The sequence below is a fragment of the Meleagris gallopavo genome, chromosome 5 (genome assembly GCF_905368555.1).
Source record: "Meleagris gallopavo chromosome 5, MGAL_WU_HG_1.1, whole genome shotgun sequence".
Taxonomy (NCBI): Eukaryota; Metazoa; Chordata; class Aves; order Galliformes; family Phasianidae; genus Meleagris; species Meleagris gallopavo.
The window spans coordinates 13869838-13889191 of record NC_139408.1 but is presented as its reverse complement, the minus strand read 5'-3'; the positions used below and the strand labels follow the sequence as shown (position 1 = coordinate 13889191).

At 40.9% G+C, this 19354-nt stretch overlaps 1 protein-coding gene across 1 annotated transcript in view; it reads left to right on the top strand.

Annotated features, from left to right (window-relative positions):
* Nucleotides 1–19354, top strand: part of BRSK2 (BR serine/threonine kinase 2) — a 299120-nt gene that overhangs the window by 211026 nt on the left and 68740 nt on the right. The window contains 3 exon segments of the mRNA XM_085224331.1: nucleotides 6368–6484; nucleotides 15756–15789; nucleotides 17188–17256. Of these exon segments, the coding sequence (XP_085080457.1) occupies nucleotides 6368–6484; nucleotides 15756–15789; nucleotides 17188–17256 (220 nt within the window).

The window sequence follows — 19354 nt, the reverse complement described above, 5'->3', positions numbered from 1 at the left end:
ACGGTGAGCTTAGTGATGCAGCAGCACTGCTCCTGCTTCCAGCTCTGTGCTAGCTCTGAGGGCTCTGTGTTGTGCTGCAGCACACAGATGTGCTCAGAAGTGATGCAAGAAATGGCAGAGTAACCTGGAGTCCCTTGGACATAAGACCTTGCTAGCTAGGACAGAGGTTTTGGATGTAACTAACTATTTTTTCCTAAGCTACCAAAGAACGGGTGTCTTCTCTCTTACATCAGTACCTTTAAGATGTCTGAGCTGGATGCTGCGAATCAATAATCCTTTTGCGTACCTTGCATCCATAGTGTGGGAGAGCTCTCAGCTAATTCAGCACCACCTATAATTACTGTAAAACAATGTAGGAGCAAATACTGGGGTAGATCACAAATCCTTGCTTTCCTGAGGAAGAGGCTCTTATTTGCAGCAAGGGAATGCTGCAGCACGGGAGGAGGTGGAAGCCGGGCAGAGCGAGCTGGCGGGTGCCGCATTGGCTGGGGGTGACATCACCAGCAAAAGCTGGGATTGGCCACATCCTTATTTTGTGTGTTGGGTCTGTGCTTTGGTCAAGCTCATATTTGGTGTCTGTATCTCACAAGCTGACAAATAAAAATATGATTACAGAAAATGCCCCGTGGCAAACCTTATTACGGCTTCAGAGATAACAGATAATGCCAATTACTGCACAGGGCAGTGGTGACATTGAGAGGAAATTCCCTGCGGTAATGAGCAGAGAGATTATTATTTCATTTTATTTTTATTTTGGTTGGGTTTCATTTTGTGTTATGTTTTTTTTGTGTTTTGTGTTTTTTTTTTCATAGCATGCACAGGAGGGGTTAAGGCAGTTTCTTTATGAATATTGATAAATGACAATTATGAGGTCCCTTTCTCCTTTTATTGCCTGGGGCTGTGCCTGCTTGAGTATGCACAAGGATCTTGCTGAAGTGTGTCTGTATGTGTGTGCATAGGCATGGGGGTGTGTGACTTAGAGGGCTAAGGCAATGAATAAGAGCTTTGTTTGGCTTCGCCTTGTGTTCTTGCCGTCGGTGCAGGGGGTGGAAATGGCTCCTTATAAAACAGAGCTTTGAGATTTCACAGCAGTGGTGCTAAAATCTCTCGTATATTACTGCAGGCAGGAGCTGCAGAGCAGTGTTAGTAGAGGAAACACGCTTTTACGAACAAATCTGGGATGCCTTCAAGAAGCAGAGAAAGCAAAGAATGCCAGGTGCCATGAGTAACCTGTCCTGTTAGATAGTACCACCTTCCTAGTGCCTCCTGCTTTGACTTGCTTCATTTATAAGGAGGATGCAGAGATGTGTGTCCACAGCTGGACACTTTGAAATTATGACCTAAAGCCTCCAAATGTGAAAGTGGGCTTGAAACCATGGAATTTAATAATGTTGATTTCTGGTATTTCTTCTAGGGGTCTTTGACTCTTTAGATTTTGAAGTTTTCTTTTGGACCATCAAATTAGATCTTCCCTTGATGAGAGCTGAGATTTGCCAATCTTTGCCTGAATCAAGTAGCTCATATCTAGGACTGAGACTCACTCTAAACAGTGAGGAATTAAAACATTTTCCTTGTGCAAAAAACTGGAGAACTAACATTAAGTACAGCAGCTGCAATGTCAAAAACAAAGTTACCAGCTCAGCTGAAGTCAGAGGATATGTATTTTCCTAAGTTTATTTCTTTACGTAAGCCACTGGAAACTCAAAAATGGCAGTCTTAGTGTAAGCATAACCAGGTAGCATTCTTTGCAAGTGCATTCATGGTGATCAGACTTGACAGTCTGTTCTGTCTCTGCAATACAGGAACATATGTTTTGAGGCAAGGTTTTTAGGGAGGGGCAGTATATATTAATGCATCACTAGAAATAATTATATTAAAAACAGACAAGGTTTCAGGCATTCAAGCACTTCTTCAGGATTCCTGATATGTTTAGAGATCATGTCCTTTTTCCTAGCTGTATTTGCTTGTTCTACAGGATTCTGTGAAATATCACTAAATTTGAGTGTAGCAACCATGACTCCTAAACAAAGATCCTCTGTAGATAGATGCCAGTTATGCATTTGGATCTTATTTGCAGAAGCAAGAGAAAATAAGACATCGGGCTTTTTCTGCTTATGAAAATTAAAAATCTTGCTTCTCATGTAGTAACACTGATAAATTATTTGCATCACATCAGACTTCTGCTAAGCACTTTTAAGAGGCATACTGCAGAACAATTATTCTGTGGTCGGGCCCTTCTGGGATTTTGGGGTCAGTAAGAAAAGCATTTGCAAAGTAGCCAACAATTTGATTAGTACAAATGACCTGCAACTGCACCAATTAGGAGGTTTCTTGGATTAGAAATCTATGACCTACAATGAGTTGTCATAGAAACTGATAGGAATGTTTCAGCACAAAAATCACTTTAAAATAATGGGTTGGTTCATCATCTTGTGCCAAGTGACATAGTTTCCTTGAATCCAAGATCTTGAATCTGTCTCTACACCCAAAATCTTCTGCCAACCCTGGGTGAGAGGAAGAGGGTGGCTATTTTACTTCCATTTTTAACTGTGCTGCAGTTATCTGCAGTACAACTCTAGGGATGTTCCCAGAGCAGGAGAACAGGCTAAGAGAGGCAATGGAGGGAGCTGGAGGAGCTGGCTGGATAGCATCACTAGAAGTGACCAGATAGTAAACTTGGCCAGTGTGTGTGTGAAGCTGGAACACATTAATGAATGTGCAGGCCTTTCATTTTCTCTGCACCACCTCTGAGGATTGTGCCCATTTCCATGGGACCCTTTTTTCAGACCTCTATCTCTTTCTCTCTCCCCATCCTCATCTTGTGCTGCAATGGAATTGTAAAGCCTTTGTTGTACTTGGTAAAAGAGGGATGTTATAGAGAGCCTGACAGTGTCCTAGCGTATTTAATGGCTCCCTTTCATTCCCACAATCTCCCTTCAAAAGCCTGCTGCATGCATGCAAGCTCATGGAGCTGACTTCTTACTCCATTGTCTGGGGTGAGGAGCTCTGGGCAGTCTGTGACCACCCTGGCTCAGGATTTCAGCGACTTCTGCAGGACTGCATTTCCCTTTCAGATTCTTTTTCAGCATACGTAGGGCTCAAGAGGAATGTTGGCCATGTTTGTCACAAAATAAGTCACTTTCTTCTATTCTGATGTACCAGCCATGTGCTAAGCCCCTACAGCTTTAGAGTCTTTAGAACAACCAGAAGGTAACAAGTCCTCTGTTCCACCTGCAGAGAGAGGAGATGATGTGGTCATATAAGACATAGAGAGCCAGAGAAATCAGCTGGAGCGGGACCAAGTTAAAATGCATTTACTCTGCAATGTTCCATTAGTGCCAAGTAATTACCACATACAGTGGGATTTTTGTTTTGTTTTGTTTCATTTTGGCACAAGAGAATTCTTTCCAAATATGAATGCATAAGGCCGTCCAGGCAGATAGGCTCCTAGATAAATTATAACAAACCTTCCCTATTCCCATATGTTCCTCTCCCTTCTTCTGGCATTTGGAAACTGGCAGTGTAAAGATGGGAAATGCAAATGCAGGGAGGAAAGTTTGTTCCCAGTGGCAGTGATGCTGCTTCTGCCGCTCTGGTGTAGGCTCTTGGCCTCACTGCTATCCCCAAGATGGTCCCCAGATTCGAAGTGCTCCAAAGATAGAGAGCAGGGATATGTTCCAGCTAGAAGCTGGGGCATAAAATTCTCTTGTGGTTGAGCTTGCAAGCATTGCCTGATCCCACTGGCACCCTGATTACTGAGAGGAGTGCTGCTGCAGTGCAAAAAAAAAAAAATTCTTATGGCTGCCATGACGTTCCTGAGCTCACCATCCATACCTGGCACTGGGGACTGTGTTAAAAGATATATGGGAAGGGTCAGGGAGTGACATAACTGCCCTGTGGCGTTCTTGTCTGGGGCCTCGTCAACAATAAATGTATCAATTCTTGACAGAGTCCATATTCTGCTCTGCTGATTGGGCTGTAGTGAAAAGAACAAAATTATTCTTGCTTTTATTTTGGTGGTTAGAGCGAAAAAAACTACAAAAAACCATAAGGTCTACTGCCACATCAAATTTCATATGTACTACCCCACTATCCTTAGTCCCACATATACTGAAGGAGGGCAATGTAAGGCTTTCAAAATGCTCTCTATGAGGTGAATCAGGACCTCTATCTAAAGACTACCATCAGCTCAGGTTGGTTGATCATTCAGGTAAAAGCATTGTACAGCACAAGGTGAAGCTCACTCGACGTCTGACATGTGGATGATGGCACCCTCAATCCCCTGTCTTACTGTGGCTCTACCAAAAAAAAGAATTTTATTTTTGCCACTTTACGGGAACTTTATTTTTCTAGTTGGTTCTCCCTTAAACTCAAGTCTGAAAGTGCCTGTGTTGTGATACCAGCTGATGAGAAGACAGGATGAAATGGTGAAGAGACTTGTTTTCCCTAGTGAATAATATATTCTTTATCAAAGGTGTCATCCCTTTGCTTTCACTGCCTGTAAGTAATCTGGGAGTGAGGCTGGCTCAGAACTCACATGCTTTATGCTCCGGCCAGAGCTTGAGGCAAGTCTGCTGAGACTGCTGGCTCTGAGGCATAGAAGGGTAATGTTTGTACATTTCCTTTTGCTGTGCTGTTCTCCTGAATAAATGTGAGATGTTTTGTAATGAACATACATCCAGTTTGGAGAAATGCTGTGTTCAGCTCATGTTGTACCTTAATTGTTGGATTTCCTACCTGACGTCAAAAGCAGGATCCTTAGTGGCCATTTTAAACGTCCTTAATGACAATCGTAAGGCTCAGTGATAAGGTAAATGGCCAGTATCTGTTTTGAATGTGTGCTGTTTTGCTGGAAGTCTCCTCTAGAAATATCTATTACATTCCCCAAGTATCTTAATACAGCATATTCTGGTTATGTATTGAGTTAGCCTGCATTATTTACAAGTTGTGTCTAATAGATCATTCCAGACTTCTGTAAAGATTAGAGATCATTTCTAAGACATTGTCATGCTCCATGTTTTTCTGAGGGGGCAGAGACCAATCTCCTTTACAGGTGGATAGGGGTATAATTACACTTGCATCCATGAGCAGTGCTACAGGGGCATTGTAAGAATGAAGATGGCATAAAGCTAAGGCTGAGCTCTGTTATGGATGTTGCTGGATTAGATTATGTTGATGCTGGGTCTTCAATTTTTGGGCAGGTAACTTTTTCTTGAACCATTGTAGCAAATGGCTGTTGTTTGCCTGACATTCATGCATGTTGTCAATTGGCCATTTCCAACAGGTTTGTGTTCTAACAGGGCACCTGAACTGACTGTTCTGCCTTGAAGATTTTTTCTCGGGGTTGCAGCTTTTATCAGCAGGACATCAAAGATACACATTTTGCTTTCTTATAAGTAAAGACAAGTGAAGAGAGCTTTTTCAACCTGCCTAGAATCCTTCTCTCATCTCTGTGGCTCTTCAAAGGCTGCAAATAAAAAGGCAAAAAAGTCATTTCAATTTTAGTACAGGGTTTTTGGTTTGGGGTATAAAATCAAATAGATGTAACAGTTGTACAGAAGTACTTGAGTCCTGAGAAACAGATGGATGTGAATAGTGGTGCTGTCTGCAGGTAGTGAAAATGAGTAAATTAGTCAGTATACATTTTCTTTGATTTAAAACAAGAGTTACTGTCCTGAAGGTCATGACTGCCTGTTCATTCCCACATTGCCAAATAATGAAAGAACTGAGCTTTGCTGGAAGGAAGGGAATGGAATCCTCTCTCTTCTTTCCTGTTGCTAATACTCAGTTAAAAGCAGTACTGGGTTCAAGAGTTTCTCCATTGGAGCTAGCTGCCCAAAATGTTTTCAAAGCCATATGCCTATGTAAATGACCCTTAATAGGAGCTTTTTGCTGTAGTGTTTGCACCAAATACTTTTGTTTGTTGTTTGGTGTTGTTTTTTTTTCCCCCGAGACTTCACTAATACTATTTACTGTTAAAGGAATATACTGATGGCATTCACTCTTACCTTAAGAAGCTGGCATTTGATGGAGTATGTCAGCCCTAAATCTAAACTGAAAATTTCCTTCTACCAATTTCCCTCAGTCTCCCCCTCAGATTGTGTTAATATTGTTCATTTTCTATAAGGACAGTGAAGACTCAAACCTTGCATTCATCAGGAGTGGGCACTCTATCATTTGGGGGTGGTCTAGAGTGCTGCAAAGGCTGGATTTTAGGTGTGTGTGTTCTCCTAATCTGGAAGAGAGAAAGAATGACATCAATTAAAATGTAATAGATTGGATGCTATGCTGGATTAAAAAAATACAGGCCTTGGATTGGGAAGCTGTTGTGGATAATTTAACTTGCATTTTGATCTTTTCTTTACAGCCACAGGGACTTAAAACCAGAAAACCTACTGCTGGATGAAAAGAACAATATCCGGATAGCAGACTTTGGGATGGCATCGCTGCAGGTTGGGGACAGCTTGTTAGAAACCAGTTGTGGGTGAGTGTCTCAGAGCATATTGCAAATAGTCAGTGATTCCAGACACAGAAAATGTCAGTAGTAGGGGGTTTGAGGAAGATCTGCAGGCTTACATTGTGCATCATTATTTCCTAACAAGTTAGTAAATTTTAAAAATGTATACAATGCATAAAATAGCTAAAATAAGGGTTTTTTAAAACTCTTTGCAGTGAAAAGCAGGCCTTTGTAGGTGTCACATATGGATATAAATATCAAGACTTTCAGGTTTGGACTCATCTGCCTAGGCTGGCTTGTGTTTGCTTTCACTGGACGTATGATATTTGGAAAATGAAAGCAGTGATGAAACCTGTTTTAAGAATAGGCTTTAAAATATTAGGAGGTGAGAAAAAAAGGGAATCTATGGCATCTGAAATGGAATTTGTGTGTTCTGTTCAGGCTGCCTGCTTGCAGCTCTTTCTGTTTATGCTCCACTCTGCTTCATTTCGGCTCACATCCAGGATTGACAGGGAGGCATCAGAGGGTCCTTTGCAATTACAGGCAGGGCATGAACACAGATACAAAAGAGACTGCTTGGAGGAATATCACAGGGACAATAAAAACATTTCCATGTTAATTCAGTTGCCAGCAGGAGCTTTCCAGGAATTTCCAAGGGAGCCAGCAGTAAGCCCAACAGCTGAGTGAAGACCTGGTATCTGACTGAAGACAGGATGAGCATTTCAGGAGCAATACCCTCTGATCACTATCATCTCTAGGGATACCACAGGCACCATGGTCCCCCAAAGCCATGACACTGTGCTGTGTTGACTGCAGTGTGCTGCTGCAGTGAGCTGTGGCAAGGGCAGCAGCTGCATCGAGCTGCTGCAGCCTGGCTCCACTATGCCAGCTTTTAGCTGCGTATCAATTTGTTACAACAGCAAGCTCAACAGCTGGAGTTGCAGAAAGTACTAGCAGTTCTGTGTCTCCTCCCATACACACCTACTCTTCCTGGCGTTTGGCAGTGTAAATCTTTCAACTGCAGCTCATCTCAATCCTCGGGCTACTACAGCCCATGTCTTTTCATTCTGTGCCCTGAGGCAAGACAGTTCGGTGTGGACACGGAGCCATACCAGCTCCCTTTATACCACATCTACTGCCTCTCAGTCCTGAGCTGCACAGCTTTGCATTCCAAGTTTTTAATAATAAATTGCGAAATTGTTTGAAGCTGATGATGTGATTGAATGCTGGTTAATGACTATACTGAAATGCACCCGTTCCTTCCTTGTCTGTGTCAAGATTTGACCTTTTAGCAGTGCAGATGAGAAACAAGGAGCCATGAGTCTGCACATCTGCTGCTTGCAGCTGCCTTCAAACCTCCCCTCTAGACTAAGAAGCAAAGTCCTCACTGCAGTTATCACAAAGGCTCTCTGCTCTTTAAAGAAAATTTTCTCCCTCCATTCAGTGTAAAACAGAACAACAAAAAGTATAAAAACCAACTCAATCTCACATCACCCTGAAAGATTTTTTTAACTCCTTGGGAACCTCTTGGTAGGCTCCCTGTTCATGTTAGAAGCAGTCTGTGTCATCCAGGTCTAGAGTCTCAAAGGGAGATTTCCTGTCCATAAGCAGTGCTGGAATTCAAGCCTCCATGTTTCAAGCAGAGCCAGCCCTACTATTGCAGCCTTAAAATGTGCTAATAAAGAAATCAATGGAACGGAAGAGACATGCCTGTAATAAACAGAACACAGCAGCAATGCTATGATCTCCTGCCTTGCAGATGTATTTTAAGTATGGTGCCAATCACTAGGCCGCCATGTGAGCTATTACACCACTTCATTAATTCTCCTGGCATGGAGCCCAGCATGGCTGGTACTGGTGTCTTGTGATCTATCTGGTTTGGTAAAAAGAGAAAGGAGGGAAGGAAGGAAGGAAGGAAGGAATATATAACAGTGTGCCACGAAGTTCACAAAGAAAGGCAATCCGATTGTGACTCTCTTTCCCTAGGAGCACACACTAACCAACCTCAGAGCTCTTCAAGGCAACAATTTTACCTCCCCCTTGTAGTTGGTACTTTCAGCCAGCATGAAAAGGAACAAAACAGACCGAGTCATGGCTCAGATATGAAACTTTAATGAGATGTTATTCCATGCACCCAGAAGTTAATTTTCAGAATGGCTTTCTCTGTGCTATGAACATTGATAATGAGATGAAACTGTAACATTTCCATTGACAGCCACACAAGGAGTCTCCAGGTATTTCTGTCAGAGTGGGAGGATGAGATAGGGTTTAGCAGCATGATACAATGAACTTTGTTAGTACAGCAGAGCTGTTAGAGTGCAGCCTCTGCTGTAACAAGTGAGCTGCTAAGTATAGTCCAGAATTTGACCAGTGAGCCTTGACTGGCCTCACAAAGCTGTTCATGTTTTGTTGCATGCTCCAGAGTCAGTGTCTGATGGGAGCAACTCCTTAGATCAGCATGATTTTCTGTAGTGCTGATGGCTACCCAGAGGAAATGACAAAAGTTCAGCCCAGTCGTGTTTGTGTAGGGGAAGGATGGCTGTTTCCATCAGTTTTTTACATCAGTTGTCACTGCCAGACTGTATTAGGCCTTGGTTGTAATTAATCCCCATTACTGAAAGCCTGTATTGCACAAATCCTGTGTATGTACGTATATGCAGAACAGTGTTCCATAGATTTAAACATGTATCTTTAGACCTTTGAGGGAAAGAGGGGCTGTGGGAATAATTCTGCTAACTGCAGAAACTGTACGATAAGGCAGGCTTGTGGAGAGAGAGTCCCTGAAATGCGAAAGTAACCCAACAAATCTTTGCATCTCTCCAGGAGCAGGGGAGTTCTGTGAGCAAACAGCAGACAACGAAGGAAGCGGAGGATGTGGTAGGATGCTGCTTCTATTAGTTCAGATCTCTTTGGCTCTTCCTCCTCTTTACCCTTCCAAGCGATGACATGCAGAGAGAATCCCTCATCTCTTTCAACAGTGATTCTTCCCAGCACACTGCCTTGCAGTGCTTCAGAATGTTAGATACTGAGCAATCCCTTCTACTTGTCTCTAGGCAAAAAAAATGAGTTTCTTTTGCTTGAGTCTCTGAACCTAAATGATCTGAGCTTGATTTCTGCCTCTGCTGTGGGCATTCATGGTAGTCTTAGACAAGTCACATTACCCCTCTGTGCTTCAGTTCTCAATCTTAACAAGTCATTATAGTGCCCAAGTTGCTCTGAACATAATCTGAAATTACATCTATAGGAGTCTTGGAAAAGTAGGAACTTTTTTTCTCTTTTCTTGAATGAAAAGAGCTCACTAATTGAAGAATTGATAGGGAATGCTATTGAGTTACAATTCTTGAGAGTCTGTAATGATCCTTCCTAATTCCCCATTGCTCCTTACAGAAAGCTGACAAAGTATATTTTTGCCATCTCACTTACTGTGAAACAACACCATGTTCCTCAGGAAGGAGATTGCTGCAGGCCACCAGGTGATGGAGAACCCCAGAGCGGTGCTGCTTTCTGTGCTGCCTCTAAACCTCTCGATCGCAAACAACCACAAGCTGAGACCAAGTCAACGTGTAAAGTTGGCTTTCTCCAGCACCAGACACTATTCCCAAAGAGGCAGTCAGTACAGGCCCACAGTTAACTGATTGTCTATGCAACAGTTTTCCCTTATCAGCTTCTCTGTTGGGAACCCTGGAGAAATCCAGAAATCTGTGCATGTGGGAAGGACAATGTTGTTTATGTCCTCTAATTTTATTGAGTGAGAAGAAAGCCATTGTGCATGTCGGTGGCATAATGAAGGAAAAAGCAACTGCCAAACCCAGCACAGTCCATACCTCTGCTCTCAGCTCTCTCTAGCATATGCTGGCTACACTTTGCAGACCCACCAGATGCCCATATACATCAGAAGAAAAAAAAAAAAAAAATCATCAATTCTGTGATTCTGTGATACTCATTAGAATTGATTACTGTCTCTTTTTGAGCTCAAGATATCTGTAACACCCAATACAGTGTGTGTTTGTTAGAAATGCTAACAGATACCATCTAGGTCCTAATTTGCTTACCTTTTGTATTCGATCTATCTGTGATGAGAGAATTCAGAAGAGAGGATTTCAGTTGCTGTACACCTCAGTATCCAAGAAGAAATGCTTCTTGGATTTCTAATCATTTCTAAGTTAATGTCAAGACATGATGCTGCACATATTCTTTCTCTTCTATACAGTTCTGTATACAAATGTGTGCATGTTATCTAAAACATATGCAAATTTCCAGGTCCAGATATTGTTAGTGTTGCAAATTTAGGCTCTTAAAATTAGAAAATGCCAGAATTCATAATTTTTATCCCATCTCTTCAGGAGTTTCCATTGCACTCTGTTCCCATCTCTTTCCCTGTTCTCCACTGCACTCCAGTCTTGCCAACTTCTCCCACTCATTTCTGCTTCACATTTGGTCCCATGTCCCAGATTCTATTCTCTTTTTCACTAGATTCCAACTCTGATTTCCCCTACCTTGTTTTCCCTGCTCTCAGTCTCAGATCTAACTCCTGTTATTTGTGCACTCAGAAGAGGTTTTGCATTTTGAAGTCTAGTACTTCGTAACAGCCTCAGTCACAATAGCTTGTACTATCAGTTTTAGGAAAAAAAAATTGATCTGTGAAGCATTGCCAATACAGGTTGAATTTTCATCCTGATTCTCTAGAGAATTTCCATTAGTAAATACAATATTCCCTGTTTCTAGGGTTGTGTTTGAATACATTTTTCCAGAGAATGTGAATAAATCATCGCATTTTCCTTTCACATTTAAGTATGCTGGAAATTTTCACTTTTTATGGCAAAAGCATATTTAATTTAAACAAGATTTTAATAGTAGGCACAAAGATGAAACCAGTCTGAAGCAGACAAACAGAAAAGAAAATCTCTGAGTTGTTAAATTGGTAGTAAGTCATAAGCAATTTGAAATGAGGATTATGAAGGGAAGTATCAGACAGCCTTATTAATAAGTCCTAATATAAGCCTTACCTGTAATACATTTCAAGGTATATTAAAAGAGCTTTAAGTCTGCAAAATTAAGTGCTGAAAATTTAAGATATAGTACTTTTCAGATTACAAGTATAAAATTAACTCGGTCCCAAAATATTCATGTACACTGGGATAAGTTCATTAATTACGAGCTTATACAGGTATTTTTCCAGCAAAACTTTGCCTCATTTGGTATTTTTATGGTGTGAGGTTTTTTGAATAAGCATCTGTTTAATTTATTCTCATCCTTTGTTTTATGGATCCATTCAAAATTTCATCTCACCACATCCGAGCCTTGCTGTGGATGCTAGGTAGGATTTTCATCAAAGTATTTTAAGCTTACAAATATTAACTACATCAAAAACAAGGGAACCTGCAGCTTGCAATTAGCTGTGAACATCTCAGTTTAAAGCACCTTTTCATTTGCATTCACAGAAGGACTCCGTTGCAGGCACAGAGCTTGATTCTTCAGTATGTCAACCAGCTGCCTCATCACAACGTTGTCCTTCGTAGCACCACACTTCCCTCACTTGACCACTGGCTTTCCAATTTCTGCAAAAGTAAACCAGAGGCATTGTGGACAGCAGCAGACCCACTGCCTCATTCTCACTTATCTACAGAGCACAGCACAGCCTGTTTGGGCTTTGCTTTTGAGTACTGCATCTGTATTCTTTATGCTCTTTTAATATAGGGATCTGTTTCAGTTTTTAAATTAAGATCTCTTAAAGGATCTATGTCTTAATAATTTGAACTCGTATATTAATTAATGAACTGGTTTGCAAATTCGTAGAAAGTCTATTTGTGCTTGAGGAGTGAACAGCTGTAAGATGGCTGAGAGCTAGATGCTGAGTTTTCTCATATAGTGCTAAATAGAACTGAAGCTTTAATTGCAAAATAGCACTCAACCTTAACTACAGCTACTACTTTAATTACAGCCCTGCCTGCAGTTATTGCCTTCAGTACAGCCTGAACTACCTGCTGCTCCTCAGACTATTTCTTCAGTCCCTCCCTGCATTACTTTGCTGTGTGATCTGTGGCTGTCATTTTCCCAACAGGATGCTCTAACATGCATCCTTCTTGTGAGGAATTCCCTTTTTCTGTTTCACTGCTCCTCTCACGTTCCCCTTCATCTCAGCCCTTTGCTGCCCAGCATGGTGTTCCACATAGGCATTCTTTTGCTCTAGTGGGTAGCTTCTGTCTCCAAAAGCCAGCTAAGAGATAGCAGTTAACTTGGGGGGAAGCATCTGAGCAACACCAAAAACAGCCAGACACAAGAGGGTTTCAGTGCATCTCCTATATAAAAGTATCTTCAAGCAAAGAGAGAACAAGACTTCTTCCTCCCTCTCCACAGAAATACTGCCTCCAGCTGTGAGGAGTAAAGAGAAGCATTTCTTCTTCCCCAAGTAGTATCTTCCTAAGGCATGGATCCAAAGTACACAAGCATGGAGATTCATCTTTAAAGAGACCTGTCAGAAAGTGCAATACATGATTTGTCACATTATAGAGCAGGATTGTACAGTACAGCTCTCCCTCTTCTCCCTCATCAACCATCTCTGGAAAAGCAGTTGTTGCGTAAACCATACACAGGCATACACAGTTTATCAGTGTACAGATCTCTCTTACCTATGTACTGAGACAGGAGGTCAGAACTGCTTGCACCAATCAGACGTACATCACATCTTCACTGGAGATACAGCACTGGTTTACTCTAGCTTTACTGTATCAATGTGTCAAGATCAAAACCTACTTGTCTAGTGTTTCAGATGAGATTCATGGTAGATGCATCAAAGATGCATCTTTCTGATTGCATGACCCCTGTCTGGACTTGTAGTGGTTTTCACCATTGCACTTTGGGTTATTTTCTCTGGTCGAAGTCTCATGTAAATGCTTTGCTAAGGGCCTGCAAGATCTGTTAAGATTCCTGTGTCCAAGAGTCACAGCTGTGAATGACCGTTCAGAGGGCCCTTCCTGCCCCAGGCAGACTAGCCTGGGAAAATCAGCATCACCCTTGAAATAAACACTGCCAACACTGGGGCTTTTTTGCAGCAGTACCCAGAGGCAGCAGCTGCTTCTTAATCTTGCTGAGCTGTATACTTATTTATTATCAAGGGCAAATTGTGGCTTTTGCTGCTCAGAGATGTAGCTGAAAGATGAGGAGAATGGCCTAGGGGAAGAGAGAGGAAAATACTGAATATTGAATAATTATTGATAAGAGCCAAAGAAATAATCAGGACTCTATAGAAAGATAAATAGATTTTTTATTAAATTTTAGCTTTCTCTTTAAAGCAGTTGAAGGTCCTTTGTGATTGGCAGCATGGAAATGAGTTTTCTACAGATTTCTGGCTGGCCAGGGGAACCTGTTTAGAGCTGTTTGCCAAGACAGTGCTGCAGATATCCTGATAGTGTGTGCTGGCAAGAATTTAGAGTGGCTATGCCAGAAATCTGTGCTCTCTGGGCAGTTGCAGTGCAGCTGTTGAATGATTGAATCAATTCAACTTGTTGAAATTATTTATTGTAACATTTTCTCCGCCCATTCTGTTAGATTTTAGCAGAATTTCACCAGTGTCTTGAAAGACACCTTGCAGACTCCACCGCAAACTCCACACTCAACAGACATCAGGGGAGTAAAATGCTTTAAGTGCATTTGCTACTGAGATTCCTAACTGGGTATCTACCCATCTCATCATCTTCACAATACTTACATTCTTCTTTTCAAGGATATTTGCAAGATGGTTGTATACCTCAGCATATGCAATTATGAATTCTGAAATCTGTCTTTGTTGGAGTTGCAAATTTCTGGAAGGTAGGAAAGCAGCAGTGGTGTTGGTCTCGTTTTAGTCAGTGCAGCAAACTTACAATGAGGTTCTGGTCAACCAGTTGTGGCCAGCAGCAGATTTTAATAACTCATCTGTGGCTGCCAAAGACAGAGCTGCCAAAAGAGCCCAGTGGGTCTGTCCTCCCCACTGGGTTCAAGTACTTTCTTACCTCCCAGAGCATCCAAAGGTCAATTCTCCAAGGCAAGACATTTCTTGTCTTGATGGACCTTTCAAGGTTTATAAAATCAGATCTAAATTACTGAATTACTGATTGCATAGGGTTGGTCATAATACATGTGATAGCCTCTTAACGAAGAAGTGTTATTAGATAGTATGCTAAACTTCCAAGTCCCACCTTCCCCAAAGTTTGTGAGGGATCAGTTATATTCTATTTCTCCTTGCTTAAGCTTTGTATTCAAGGTAGCTGCAGTTCTAGTTGTACTCAAAGTATATTATCACAGTCTGCCAAAAGCTGTGATAGCAAATCAGATGTGCCATGCGCTCAGGATGATATTTTACCATAAGTGTAATGTGTATGGAAAGGTAATTAATGGACTGTCTCACTGGGCATTAAAGTAGCATCCTAGCACAAAGCTAACCTTACTGTGCTTCTGTTTTGCTCATTACTTTGTGAGACAGGTATTGCCCAACCATGATTGTGTTTGTCACAAGAAACAAATGCACAAATGAAGACAGGCTCAGGGACTGCTGGGAGGTGTCAGTATAAACAATAGTGAGATTTGCACACAGGTCTCAGACAGTTTGCATCCCTTTTACTTGTCAAGTTACTTTAATGAGGGCTATAAAAATAAATAGCCATGGCTATAATCTTTAGGAATTAAAATTATTACCTGGCAAGTTGAAGTAATTAACTATTCTCAGCCAAGAATCAAAGAAAAGATAGATGGGTGGAAGGATGTGAAGAGAATATATTAGTGCAAAAGGCAACAGTACTGTTGTCCATCCATTTTGTGTTGCTGTTGCTTTTTTTTTTTTTAATAAAAATAAATAGCGTGTTGAAATCATGTACTGGCAGCTTTTATGACTGCTGGAGTAATTGAGAGCACTCTTAGCAGAAGAGGTGCAAGATATGGTTTGGAGATACATGCATTGGCTCTGAAAACATTTATTTTTTTTTCCCCTAAAAGACCTTGCAGTGTGTGCCTTCCTTCTAGTTTTATATATGGCCAAATGAAAGTAAAGAGTTGGAGGGCTGGAATTTTATGTAATCACAAAATATGCCTGCTCTTCCATTCCTTTTAAGAAATTCATATTAGGGCCATTGAATTTTGAATTATGCTAGTTGTTGACCATTTCTAGGTTTGTCTGAGAAATATATTCTCATTACAGTAATAAAAAGGGCTGTTTTTTGCAAACTTGCTTTCTGTGTAAATGAGCCGATCCTGATTCTGGTAAGCAAAGTGGAAATGCAAATAGTTCATAAATACATGCTCATCTCAATATTTTGTGTTTCAGATCACCGCATTATGCCTGCCCTGAAGTTATCCGGGTAAGTTGATTAAAACCAATGTATGTTTTCTTTAAAGTGTCACTAATTGTATGTGTGCAGACAGACCCTCTCTACAGGAAATCTGTCCAAGACAGACATCATGTGAAAGGAGAGAATGAACATAACTGTGATTTTGGTTGTTTGGTTCAGCCCTGAATCAAGCCTCATCAACCATCTGAGGGAAATAATCCTGTGTTGTTCTCACAATACCTTTGTGCATGTTATCAGACAGAAAAGCAGTAGCCTCATTTAACTTGGTCTTTCCACTCTAGACACCTGTGCCTTTTCTTCCCCACTGTAGCTATTTCAGCAGAATGGCAGTTGGCTGTCAGTGATATTGGTTTCTTTTAAATGATAGGAGCTACCCTTTCCCCCCTTCTCTTCCTTTTGTCTTCTTAAAATAAGTATTGAATATTACAGGGCCAAGTTTCCCCTCCTTTTTTTAGATGTTCTTTTTTATTATTTTATATTTTTCTGATTGTTTGGGTTGGAAGGGATCTTAAAGATCATCAATTTCCAACTCCCTTGCCATGGGCAGTGACATTCCCACTAGACCAGGTTGCTGAAACTCCATCCAACCTGACTTTGAGCACTTCTAGGGAGGGGGCATCTATATCCTTTCTTAGTAATCTGTTCCACTGCCTCACCACCCTTACAATAAAAAGATTTTTCCTTATGTCTAAGCTAAATCTATCATTAACCCTTGTTCTATAAAACTCCCTGGCAAAGTTGCTCTTCAGCTTTCTTGTAAACTCCCTTTAGGTACTGAAAGGCTGCAGTGAGTTTCACCTCCAGGTTGAAGAGCTCTCTCAGCCTATCTTTGTAGGAGAGGTGCTCCAGCCCTCTGTTCATCGTTCTGGCCTTTTTGGACCCACTCTAACAGATCTATGTCCTCCCTAGGTTGGGGACCTGAGAGCTGAATGCAAGTGGGGTCTTACAAGAGGAGCGTATCACCCTTTTGAAACATATCACTAACATAAAGCCAAACATGCATACAAAAGACACTGTCCAGCCAATACTATGAGTTCATAAATAATGTGACTGATGACAAGCTCCCTGAAGAACTAGGGAGGAGAAAAACTCATTCTTGATGCCCTTAGTACACCTCTGCCTCTGTTTCAGGATCAGGACTAAAAAGTTTCCAGTCCTCAGCCATTCCTGCTGTTTCCTTCTTCTGACCCTGTTCTCATAGAACCTAGATAAGTGTAAACTGCTGTTCATAAAAAAAAATCAATTAATGGGCTGTGTCTTGGCCTCCTGGTTGGAAAGGCCACCTTGGGAAGCAGGTGGCGGAATCAAAATGTGTGATTTCCCATTCTCCCCTCTCTTGTTCCTCAAGAATAATAAATTCACTTACTAGTGAGCACATTTTTGAGTCTCTGTGTCATTGCTGCACAGGGAGAAAAGTATGATGGAAGAAAAGCAGACGTCTGGAGCTGTGGAGTCATTTTATTTGCGTTGCTAGTGGTGAGTCATCTTCCTTGCTCTATCCTTAAAAAATAAAAAAAAAAAGAAAAGAAGTATTCACAAATGCTGCTGTATATGATGGTGATTCTACTGACACCATGTACAGATAGGTTTGGGTTTTTTAGTTCTCCTATTTTTGTATCTCTCAACTGCATCCTTTCCTCTTAGTGCTACATCAGTCCCAGAGGAAAAGCATGAAGAATATTTCACTGCTGCTTTGAAATGCGGCTGCCCTGCACATGAGAACATAGACAAGTGTCAAAGACTTGCCTCCATAAATATCATTTGCTGTGTTGTAATGCTGCAGCACTTTAAAGAGCCCCATTCAAAGCACACTGAATTTTTTGATCCAAACAAGTGTGCTACTCCAAGACACAGAAATTGTTGCCCTTCACAAGATTGAACATGGCTGGTTTCTGCAAGTGTTTGGGTTTTTTTTCTGCTGTATGTATGTGTACATTTCATTATGTATATGCATACATTAACTGCAGTCTTTTATCACGAAAAGATTTGAGTGCAACAGTTTTGTTTCATGCAAGTATTGGGCTATATTTTAATTTGGTTCACTAGAGAATACAAAACTGAGCCAACAGTATGAAGTTTAAATTAGTTTCCATCTGGCTCACTTGGAGTACTTTTCTTAGTATTCAAAATGTAGTATCTTGTAACTTATCTTTCTTTTGATCAAAGTTTCAATTCTCTGTGGAATTTATTCTGTTTTACAGTATAATGTAGCATTCCCAAATATACAATAATCAGATGTCCGGCTGAAAGCAAATAGGTTTGGCATTTGTTATCAATTCCCATGGTAAAGTGTAGGAAAATACAGATATATGCTTATATAAGCATGATGTTACTATGTGCAGAATTAATGGTTTATATGAGAATAGTTTTAATGCACATTAAGTATTTTATATTTGTAATAGTTTAAGTGATGATCTACAATTATAAAAACAAGAAGCCTGAAGCTAAATATTGATGTTCTTTTACTTTTATTAGTATTTTCAGTTACTAATTCTTCACTTAAATGTTTTATTTTGACAGAAGCACTTGTTCAGTGAAACTAAAACTCAATTGGAGTTAGATTCTGTTCATAATTTTGGTTTAAAATACTTATTATACTTATTATAAAGTATAGAGAAGATGGCTTCTATGTCAAGATTTGGTGTCCCTCTGTTGCTGGGAAGCATCTTCATCTATTTCTACATATATACACAAGCCTGCAAAATGACTGAAATGAGTCTATTACTGACAGAGAGTGCAGAGCTGTCCAGTTAATTATATCAGGAAAAACTGCAAAAATTCTCAAGCTGTAATAACAGGTGGTGGTAATATAAGATCTGTAGTTGTTACCTTCAGGAAATGCCACAAAGCAGCCTTGCTGACTTCATAGTGGATTAACTTGTGTTAGCCAAAGTACTGAACTATCGGAATTGATTTTCCCATAAGTCTGGAACCGTAAGGAAAAAAGTAGGCAACTCGAGAGGTTGGTTGTGAAAGACAAGAAGGCTATTTCTTCATGGCTGCTTGAATGAACAACAGTAAATAGCATCCAGAAGTTGTTGCCATCAGGTAGATTTTCGAAGGTTTCTGTAAATTAAGTTGGTGGTCTCAGCAAACAGTGGACACAGGCCTGCTTATACAGATGCGGTACTCACTGTAGCAAGAACAGTGCCAGCACTAACAACTGAAAGCTTCATTATCACAGCAGCTGACAGCTTGCAACTTCCCACAACCTCTCCTGGAAGCCAAGGAAGCTCATCACACAGTGAAAGAGCAAAGTGAGAATATCAAGGAAGGTGCATACTTGCTATAAAAGTGGAGTTATCCTAAAGATTTCTACTCTCTTCCTTTTTGTCCTTGCAGCAAGGATAGGCTTTTTGCTGCTTTTTGTGGCCAGCTGATGATCTATTCAAAATGAAATTTGAGCTTAAAAAAGCTCAGGCTATTCATGTAAGTGAGCTGCAGTAGGGAAGCAGTAGGGACTGATGACCTGACTGCAGCATGGGAACTGGATGGAGTACGTTAACCAGGTAGAACGTCTGCTGCTTCCAGAGAGCTAATGTTGGTTAGGGTTTTTTTCAGCTGTGTCATTCCA